Source organism: Lissotriton vulgaris, chromosome 10, assembly GCF_964263255.1.
Source record: "Lissotriton vulgaris chromosome 10, aLisVul1.2, whole genome shotgun sequence".
Taxonomy (NCBI): Eukaryota; Metazoa; Chordata; class Amphibia; order Caudata; family Salamandridae; genus Lissotriton; species Lissotriton vulgaris.
In genome coordinates this window covers 1,016,280,511-1,016,291,569 of record NC_141698.1, presented here as the reverse complement: position 1 = coordinate 1,016,291,569, position 11,059 = coordinate 1,016,280,511, and the positions used below count along the sequence as shown (strand labels likewise).

Below are 11,059 nucleotides of genomic sequence, written 5' to 3'. Positions count from 1 at the left end.
GAGCAGATCCCCTGGCACTATGAGCAGACCCCATGGCACTATGAGCAGACCCCCTGGCACTGTCAGCAGAGCCCTGGCACTACGAGAAGACCCGTGGCACTATGAGCAGACCCCTTGCACTATGAGCAGACCCTCTGGCACTGTGAGAAAAGCCCTGGCACTATGAGCAGACCCCTGGCACTGTGAGCAGACCCCTGGTGCTGTGACAGACCCCTGGCACTGTGACAGACCCCTGGCGCTGTGAGCAGACACCTGGCACTGTGAGCAGACCCCTGGCGCTGTGAGCAGCCCCCTGGCACTTTGAGCAGACACCTGGCAATGCGAGCATACACCTGGCGCTGTGAGCAGACACCTGGCACTGTGAGCAGATGGCTGGCGCTGTGAGCAGACACCTGGCGCTGTGAGCAGACACCTGGCACTGTGAGCAGGTGGCTGGTGCTGTGAGCAGCATCCTTATGTCTCGCACAGCTGAGCAGCCCCGGGGACAGGCTAGCGCCTTGATCATCATATTAACAACACTCAGCGTTATGTAATTGGGAAAACTTTGGCATATTTGAGCAAAACTTACATTTGTATTGGAAGAAGCTTGGAATGTGATGGCAGGGCCCTGGTATATTAGAGATTCATTTGTAATAGAATTATAAGGGGCTATTAACTGGCAGAGGAGCAGTGGTAAATATTTAAACTTGGTGTCATTTAGAAAGGATTTTCTATAGGTCTTTTTCCAGAGGATATATTTTATCAGGTACATGCTGCTTCTACCATGGCACAGACTACTTTGCCTGTTATGTGTCTGGGGTTCAGATCTGGTGTTCGATTGTAACTAGAATTGCAGTTTCATTTGTACATACATATATGCTCAGGTGTAGAAGCACACAGAAGAGGAGCTATATATCTGAGCGCGCACACGCCCTCTTGATATCACCATCACTATTATCTAAGTCCATCCGCCATCCTAGGATGCCGGGGGGGGGGGGGGGGGGGGCTCGCGGACACTTCGACACAGTCTGGGATGTCTCCTGGGGTTTCCCACAGGCCCCTCCCCAACCTTTGCTCTTTTCTCTAGTATATGGACTGCAATAATTTCTAAGAGGTCTTCCTGGTCTTTTCCAGAGGGTGATGCCAGGCCCAGCCCCGCCCCTTTTAGTGATGTCACTCTACATAGGGCTTTTTTAGGGGAGCTCACTTCCCCCTTAAGCGTATTTAACCCCTGGCTGGAGAGAGACACAACACCTGCCAGCACTAGAGGCACGACCCGGCCCTTCCTGTCAGCACCCAAGAGAGAGCGAAGGACTGTCCCAGGGCAGGGACAGAAAAGACCCTCCAGGTGGACAGAGTACATCTATCTCCAAAGACAGCGACTGATTAAGACCTCTCTTGGAACTAAGACTGACTGCAGAGACAGAGGAGACCTCCCCAGAGACTGACTGACTCGACAGAGACAACCCCACTAAGGACAGAGCAGACACCAGGGCACAGGATGCTTCAAGGCGCCTTCCAGGTGAGCCCCTGCTACAGATATCGGGGGTCGCAGCTGTAACGGCTGTATTTGTATATTTTGCAATAGATTGGGACGCATCGTCTGTTTCCATTGGTTGAACGCCTGTCTCTAGATCTCGAAATTCAATTTGTTTTCATAGAGATTTATTTTAAAATAGAGCAGAGAGTGCATTTACTTATTAGAAGATGTACTTGGTCATAATACTCCTTTCACACGTTTATTCGTCTTTTATTTCACGTCAGCATTCTCGAAATGTTAAAATACTTTTCCTACTCACACTTTTTAACTCTTTTCCGTTTTTAAATATTCGTTGATTAATAAAAGGATGGCACCTTTTATTCTGACCTCATCCTGTGTTTTTCAATCGTCTGCTCTGAGTGCATTAGTCACGTGTTTCTGTTCTGTTCATGCTATGGATGTGCATGTCTACCGTGACATAACAGGAGCATCTTAGGTAATTAAGGTCTGTTGTAGAAGGAGTTTGGGACTGGATTGTAAGTGTTTCTTTCACAATGTGTAATAATGCACGTCACACAACGTTTTCAATTAGCCAGAGTCTTTAGAGGCAGCCCTGAGGGGATGTTTTTAAATAACACAACTTTAGCCGATCAGAAGTCTGACAATAGAAATATGGGGTCCCATATGACATGCTTGTGCCATTTGGTAAACCCTGGTGGTACACTGTGCCCTAGGGAACATTGCCCATTTCACGTCCATGACAGGAACAAGATGAACAGTTTCATACTGTGCCAGCTGATATCATGCCCACACTGTTCCCGTGCCAACATCTCACCAGAGTCCCTGCACCAGAACAGAGACCACCTCAAGTCCAAACATGACGTGCCAAGGTGCTGGCATCATCTCCCAGCGTGCTGGCTTCATAGGCCAGAAGACGGGCTTCCTTTGTCAGAGTGCTGCGATCAGATATATGCCAACTGAAGGCGCTGGCATAACATCCCAGTATGGTTCCTATAGTGCCGGGTACTTTCATTACATATCAGAGTGCTGACTTCATTTGCCAGGGTGTTGGCATAATTTATCAGAGTGCTGACATCACATGTGTGTCCAGATGCTGGCATCATATGCCAGGGTGGTGCCTATAATTCCCAGGTGCAGTTCAATGCGTTAGCGGCGCTGTTTACATGGACCAGGTTTGATCCTTGAGACAGAGTGGCTGCGGTGCCAGCCTGCAGCTAATGTGCAAGTCTAGGGCTGTTTATAAACCAGGCTTTACCTGCTGATGTGGCAGGCAGTGGCGTCTTATGTGTCATGCTGGGAGAGGGCATGTGCCCTCCTAGGATTGCTTATCTGCAAAGCTGGGAATGCCCATGGGCCAGGCTGAAGATTCTCATTTGCCAGTCTTGGACTGCAGCTTGACAGACCGGAGCCTCTATCAGGGACCACCCTCAAACCTCCCCTCTGTTATTTCTCCTTCTCTGTCCTCTTTCCCTTCTCACCCTCGTTGCCCTCTGCTCTGCTCTTCTAGCCCTTTTCTCTCTTTTCCATGTTCTGATTCACTGCAACAACTCAGCTAATGTCACTCTCTTTCTTCTTCCAGAAGCCACAGGCCATCCTTAGGGTGTCTAGGCGGGTGCACACAGTGGCGGTGGAAGGTAAGTGTCTCTGCACTAACAGCCCCTGGTATGAGGTCTCTGTATTGTGTGCCCGGCTACTGGCTCTGGTGTCACTCCCCCTGCTCTGATGCCACTCTGTATTACTTGGGCCAGTACCAGGTTCTGGTGTCACTCACCTTGACATGCGTCCCTAATGCCATGGGTCCAGTTACTGGTTCTGGTGTCACTCACCCTGACTTGGGTCCCCAATGCCATGGTTCCAGTTGCTGGTTCTGGTGCTGCTCACAATGGCTTGAGTCTTCTATGGGTCTACACTTCAAGGGTCCTGAGTAATGATTGTCCCATATACACATGATCTGGTTCTGGTCTGGATCAGCTGGACTCTTGTCTCATGCCAACCCAGAGTGCCAGTAGTTCTGATCCTGTCTCTTCTCCTCATCCAGCGCTGGAGGGGAGGCCCCTGGAGAAGGGGGTCACCAGCAGCTTTGCGTCCTTCATACATGGAGTCCAGGCAGATCACCTGTCCCAAGCGGTGCGGCACCGAAGCAAGCGTATGATCCTGGACAGCATCAGGGTTGGACTGGTGGGAAGCACGACCCATGTGTTCAACATCGCCCTGGGATACTGCCAGGTAAGAGGAGACATGGAGCACACCAAGTAACACACCATGCAACACACGTCCATAAAAACACTTAAAGGCCAATAGTGTGGCTATCGCCCTGGGAAACTGCCAGGCACGAGGAGACATGGTACACATCAGGCAACACACCTTACAACGCACACCCATTAAAATCCCTACTAGGACAACATTGTGCACTATCTCCCTGTAATCCTGCCAGGTAGGAGGAGACATGGAAGACACCATAGACCACACTATGCAACACACAGCCATAAAAAAACCTTTTTAGACCAAGAGTGTGACCATCTTCCTATGATGCTGCCATGTAAGTGGCAACAAGTGCCGCACCATGAAATACACCACAGAACTCCAAAGCAACAATCATCCATCAAACCCCTCCAGACCTCTGCTGATCACCATCTCCCTGTGATCCAGCCTTAGACATGGGCCACAACAAGCACACCCACTATTCACCACCCAGCCATTACAAACCGCCTATGCCATAATCTCCTCGGGAGCTCATGTTTTAAAGGGAGGCGAGGTTCAAACCAGAAAGCGCCCCATGAAGTACATGTCCACTAAAACCCCATATATCAGAAGAGGGGACCATCTCCCAAGAGTCTTCTCAGTTAAAGTGAGGCTGGAAGCAAAACAAACACTACAACCTGTAACACACCGCCATTAAAACACACTACCAGGACCCAGAAAGTTAGCAAGGCCTTGAGATACTCTAAAGGAAAAGGAGACTTCAACTAAAAAAGCGAGGTCTCATGAATCAAACCATCCCTTAATCAGAACCTCTTCAGACTTTAGTTGTTCAAGATCACCAAGGGATTTTACCTGCTTATCAGAGTCTTGGATCTAACCAAGCATCACACCCTGGACTCCCACCCATTAAATAACCCTCTTGACCAATAGCGTGACCAGCTACCTGAAATAATATGTAAGAAGAGAGAAAGACCAAGTCATAAAATCCACCTTGAATTTTCACAAATCACACCCTAGGCTCCCTGGAGTTGTTGAGCAGTGAATATCTTGAGACACTGCCAGGAGAGCGAGTATCATCAAGGGTAAGCAGCTAATCATGAGGACCTCTGATCTCCTACACAGCTGTCCTTCAGGAACACTACTCCTGCTCATGAAGATCCCTCACCTGCTCCTGTCTCTCTTCTACTAGACCCCTCCGGTATGAGATTTACCATCCTGTGTTTCGTGTTGAGCTACCCATCCTCTCACAAGCTACCTTCTTCCTCCACTAGGTGTCTAGGTGTTCAGTTCATTCATTACTTTATTCTCTCTCCAACAGGACATGTTCTCCTTGTCTGCGATCAGCTCTGTGTTCGGAAGGAAAAGAATGAGACTCCCTCCCACGCTGGCTGCATATGTCAATGGAGTGGCGGTAAGGAATTTGACAGCTGCTTATCAATGTATCCATCAATCCTAGGCTAGGAGCGATGAGTTCATGAAAATTTTACTTCTTTGCACTCTCTAGTGTTCAATCTTGTCGGATTCCACTTCTGTAGAGAGTCTGCATTGCGCAGTGGTGCAGCCACGCAAAATCATTTGAAAATATTGATCATCCATGTCTGTAAAATTTTTCCCTAGGTCGATGACGCAATCACTCGGTTTAACATCACTTCCTGGTCCTCTTCTTTAAGGACCTCCTAACCCTCTTCTGCTCTTCTACAGACTCACTCCATGGACTTCGATGACACTTGGCACCATGCCACTCACCCCTCGGGCGCTGTGCTGCCGGCTCTAATGGCTGCTTCCCAGATGCTCCCTGTGGGCTCACGACCCAGTGGCTCAGACTTCCTGTTGGCATTCAACGTAGGCATCGAGGTGCAAGGAAGACTCATGCGTTTCTCCAATGAAGCCAGCAATATCCCCAAGAGGTATGTGTGATGCCCACAAAGGACATAAATATCCCATGACCAACACAGAATGCCCTCAGGGGCTGCAGTAGCTCAAGACCATGGTTGTGATGCTAAAATAGGGTAGAAATAGCTCATGTGGTATGAGTGAGATCCCTAGAGGGGGATAATGTTATGATCTGTGCCTGATGTGCACAGAGGGCAGAAATGTCCCCAAGAAGAGCCTGTGATGCAAACAGATTCATGTATGTGGATAGCACACAATGTAAACATGGTAAAGATTATTTTTCTGGTCACTGTAACCAGATTATATATTTATGTTGAGTGCTTGATTAGAACGTAGCATATTGTCAATGCCTCCTCACACTGCATGATGGCTTTAATGGTACATGTCTGACATGCTCTTAGCATATTTCTTTATTTCACACTTATTATTAGTACTACCCATGCAACTATCTTGCCATTATCCTTATTCCATGTCTGACACTGTTCTTTGTATCTCCTATCAGATTCCACCCGCCATCTGTTGTTGGCACCATGGGCAGTGCTGCTGCCACAGCGAAACTTCTTTCATTGAATGCAGACCAGTGTGCCCATGCTCTGGCGATCGCTGCCTCTCTGGCAGGGGCACCTATGGCCAATTCAGCGACTCTTGCTAAGCCTCTCCATAATTGCAACGCCACCCGCCTTGGCATGGAAGCAGCACTCTTAGTTGCCCGCGGGATGGAAGCCAACCCACTCATCTCGGACGATGTGCCCGGCTGCTCAGGGTTCAGTGCTTTCTATGGTGACTACCAGCCCTCGCCTCTGGCAGTGCCAGATCAAGATTACAGCTTCCTATTGGAGAAACAAGACATCGCCTTCAAGAGGTTCCCCGCTCACTTGGGCCTGCACTGGGTCGCAGACGCTGCCATCTCAGCCAGAAACCGAGTCATCAATATAATGGGCTCCTTCAACCCCGCTGCCATCCGCTCTATTCCCCTGAGGGTCCCAGTCTCCAAGTACATCAACAGCCCCTTCCCAGAGTCTGAGCACCAGGCCCGACACTCCTTCCAGTTCGACGCCTGCACAGCCCTCCTGGATGGCAAGGTGGGCATCTCTTCCTTCAGTGAGGACAGCCTCAGGAGACCTGACCTCATCAACCTGCTGAAGAAGGTGGTGGTGGAACACCCTGAGGACAATGTGGCTAACTTCAACAAGATGTACGGAGAAGTAGCGCTGCTCCTGGACAGCGGAGAGATCGTGATGGGCAGATGTGACACCTTCTATGGACACTGGAGGAAGCCCCTCAGCCAAGAATCACTCCATGAGAAATTCCACTCCAACGCTAGCCATGTGCTCCACTAAGACCAGGCGGAAGCCATTATTGAAGTGGTGGAGGAGATCGAGAGCCTGGCAGACAGCTCACACCTGGCATTCTCTCTGCGGTAGAGGTGTATACAGCTCACACCTGGCATTCTCTCTGCATTAAAGGTGCAGACAGCTCACACCTGACATCCTCCCTGTACTAAAAGTGTTCAATCAACATACATCCCTCTCACAAACTTTGAATGACGCACCTGGTGCACTCATCTTTAACATAAGTTGTTTTATACAAAATTGGAAATCGCCTCAAGGAGAGGAACATTATCTAAACATCGTATAAAATGACAGTCATGTACTCACCGCTCATGAAAAGTGGTGTCATGTCTCACAGTACAAAAAGGTCCTCTTTCACCCATACAAATAAGAAGCATCTGGCTGGCCAGAAGATATAGGATTGAGATTCCTAGAACCTCATCAGTACTTTGTAAGGACTGTAAAATGTTATTTTTTATTTATTGTATTTAATATTTATTTATTGTTAAACAAATTAGCCCTGGTCGCACTGAAATATCATGTCTGCTTCACAATGAATGATTCGCCCCGGGAGCCAAAGAAAGGGACACATTAAGTCAATGCAAGGACGTTCTATACCAGTCTCTAATGTTTTGTTAGTGAAACATATTTTGTGCTTTGTTATTTATTTATTTTTGAATAAACTCCCTGTATTTATTGTACAATGGTTGTAATTTTTTATATAAAAATAAGCTGACATTTTAGATGCTAACTCACAAGGGAGTAAACAGCTTGGTGCAGGGGGAATGGAGCCTCTCACACAAACTCTCATTTTCACCTGTTCCTCAGCATGCTGGCCCCCGTGCTAGAGTTTTAACAACCTGTACCAAAAAAGCTTCCCTGTTGTAAGAAGCTTCCCTCACATGCACAACTGCTCAAATAACAGCTGAATATACACAGCTGAACAAGTACTTAACTACTTTGATGCTACTGACGGAACCGTTCTGTCACACCCCTCGGGTGGGCTGTGCTCATGACGGAACGGTTCCGTCACGGCCCGGCCGCCACGCCTGCGCGGCGCTGATTTTGTGCCTGCGCGGCGGGTTTCATTAAACGGGCGGGGCCGTGACAGAACCGTTCCATCACAAGCACAGCTCACCCGCGAGCCGTGACGGAACGGTTCTGTCACCAGCGCAGGTGAGCCGCGCGCCCGCCCGCGACTGTTAGCGCTGCGGCGAATAGCCGCCGCAGCGAAGGAGTTAAGATTGATCAGGTCATGGCACAAACTAAACATTTTAAAATTCTTCAGCTGTTGTCATCCAGTTTGCACCACAGTAGTCGTTCTCAGTTCTCACAATCTGCCACGCACGCTGGAAAGAGGAGCATATAAGAAAATAATCAAACATGTGGGAAATATCAAAAGAATCATAGATTTACCAGCTAATTCTATGACCCACTCCACTCAGTCCAATGCACTGACCATATTTAGAAACACCATATGGTAAACCTACTTAGCAGACTCTTTCCATATTAGTTTATTAATGAAGATCAGTAAAAGTGACCATCCCAAATCCTTCAGGGTGCTATATATTCCCAAATAAACAGCTGATTGATTCTTGCAAGCGTTAGACACTCTAGCTGAAATTTCAGGTTGAGCAAGACACTATCCAAGTGCATGGTTTGTGGTCTAATGACACCAACAGCTCCCTGTACTTTGACCAAAGTCCATGGATGTCTTTGCAAAGGCGACTGACATGGTTTCTTCTTCAAATAATCTGCTCACACAATTTAGGGCTTCAAGGTGCTTGATGCATTTTACAAATAAATCACACCCTGATATTGCTTTTCATCCATAGACCCTTGATTAAACGCTTTAGTCATTTTAGTGCTGTTTAATTAATATTAATGGTCAGAGACCCCTCACTAGAAATATCCTGGTTTGGTGTCAAAAAACATAATAAACTCTGTTTCATTCAAATTGGAACATCTTACAATTAGTCCCCTGTTCACTTTCTCAATGTACGTAAAGACATAGGGAATTTTTGGTAATAAAAACATAAATTCAAGATCAAGACCTTCATGTCTTGCTAATTATATTTTATTGTTATATTTTTTAGATTCTGCAGCGCTCTAATGGTGGCCTTGTAATATTGTGCAACCATCAATCTGAGACTGGAGCATTCTCTGCATTCTGTAGTCAGCTATTTACGCAACCAGCCTTTCCGTGGTCAGTCCAGTGGTCATAGCTATCTGGTGGCAGAGATTGCCAGAATGTGCAGCTGGAAAGGGCTGAATGAGAAATTGAGAACAGTCCTTAGACGAGGCTCAATTATATGATCAGCTTATGTCACCTATAGAGGTGTATCACCCGTCCAGGAATATTTATTCTAGTTAAACCCCCCAAATGTCTCCAAACCCTTATAGCTGATTATTCAGCTTAAATGTCACTCGATCGTGTGTGGCCATTCTTTTCATTGTGTTGGACCATTCTTCAATATCTGATAGTAAGGGCTATTTACAGTGCCTTAGAATGCAAATCATTGTGAAGGCTAATGCTGCATCTAGACACCTTTTCTTGTGGTTATTCATTTTGATGACATCCTGAGTGCTGTGTGACAGGGCAGGTTCAGCTGTTGACTCATCTAACGAAGGTGTCACCATACTGATTCCCAGTATGATTGCAGTGATGGGCAAAGCCATAGGATGTGTATCTTACCTCCCTTAGGGGGTGCCGCGCCAGAATTCTGCAGTACTAGAGAGTTTTGCGCAGCTGTATTTATATATATATATATTCACTGAAAAAAACATAGGTTTTACAGACATTATAGTTAGGAATTAGCATTTAAAAAACCGTAGAAATTCACTGAAAAAAACATAGGTTTCATGGACGTTATAGTCAGTTGGTGCAGTGAAGCAATCCAGACAAGAAGTGTGGCAAAAGGATATTTAATTGTAAATAAGATAAGTAATAAACAGGTGGGAGCCAGGGAAGCGATGTCTTCAATATCAACCGCTAGCCACAGAATGAAAACCTAACATGGAATCCACATTGCATACCATTCTACATTCTAACTCGTGCACTTAAAGAAACATACAACATAACACACCCCCCCTATACAATGAAAGAAAACAAATTTAAAAAAGAAGAAACAAAAAAAAAAAACAAGAGCAATAAAAACAAGTCAATAAATTTACATAACAAACCCCTTAAGCCAACCAGGCAAGGCTCTAGTTCTTTTATCAGGTAGGACGTCAACAACCTTGCTCCGAAGAGTATCACATACATCCAAACGAGTAGTTGTCTGAACATCAGAACTGCAACCTTCGCCCACTCCCCCCTCATCACACAAAGAAGAACTGGGTTGCCCAAAATTTCTCTGTTCAGAAACAGACATGGAATCATTAGCAAGTTGAGACTGTACATGACTATTCTCAAAATGATCTTCAATCCAATCAAAATTATTATCACTAGGACTAGAAAACACCTCTACACAATCCTGATTAGGATTCATGGCAATGCTTTTAAGATTCCACACCCTTCCATCGTCTAGTCTTACCAAATTCCTTAAAACTTCTGCAATCCTACATGGTGGTTCAAAGCGACTCATGCCTTTAGGTACCTTAAAAGGTTTCCTAACCCTCACCCAATCTCCAACCTTGACAAGAACGTCTTTAGTGTTGAGATGACAATCATAAAATTCCTTGCTTTTATCATGAGTAGACACCAACTTATCCTTAACATCAACAGGAGACCAATTTGCTATTTTCCCATCAAATAGCCACCCAGGGTTAAACTTATACCTCGCTGTTCTGCCTCTCATCATGGTGAACGGGGACATGCCAGTGCTGTTTTGCACAGTAATTCTATATGACTAAATTGCCTTCTGTACTTGCACTTTACAGTCTAACTTGCCATGCACAGAGGCCTGAATAACGCCTTTGATCACTCTGTTGAACCTTTCAACAGTGCCGATTCCACTAGGGTTGTACAATGCTGTGGTCTTATGTTTGATACCACATCTGTCAAAATACTCTTTAGCCTGCTTGGATGTAAATTGGACACCATTGTCAGACAGCACGCAAACAGGTAAACCCTCCATGATAAAAATTTTATCTAAGAATTTAAGCACAGTCTGAGTGTCAACTCTTTCAACAAACTTGACAATCGGCCATT

At 46.3% G+C, this 11,059-nt stretch overlaps 1 protein-coding gene across 1 annotated transcript; it reads left to right on the top strand.

Moving 5' to 3' along the window:
- Positions 1-1,480: 1,480 nt before the first annotated feature.
- On the top strand, positions 1,481-6,915 carry LOC147689198 (cis-aconitate decarboxylase-like). Its single transcript, XM_086939888.1, has 6 exons — positions 1,481-1,501; positions 3,060-3,114; positions 3,519-3,706; positions 5,001-5,093; positions 5,384-5,589; positions 6,078-6,915. The coding sequence occupies exons 1-6, from the start codon at positions 1,481-1,483 to the stop codon at positions 6,913-6,915; spliced, it is 1,401 nt and encodes a 466-aa protein (XP_086796014.1).
- The last annotated feature ends 4,144 nt before the right edge of the window (positions 6,916-11,059 follow it).

What these genes read in the sequence shown, in the direction of transcription:
- LOC147689198 (XM_086939888.1), top strand. Translation starts at nt 1,481, where the DNA reads ATGCTTCAAGGCGCCTTCCAG. An exon ending in TGCTTCAAGGCGCCTTCCAG is followed by an intron (nt 1,502 to 3,059) that starts GTGAGCCCCTGC and finishes TTCTTCTTCCAG; the next exon opens with AAGCCACAGGCCATCCTTAG. An exon ending in GCACACAGTGGCGGTGGAAG is followed by an intron (nt 3,115 to 3,518) that starts GTAAGTGTCTCT and finishes CTCCTCATCCAG; the next exon opens with CGCTGGAGGGGAGGCCCCTG.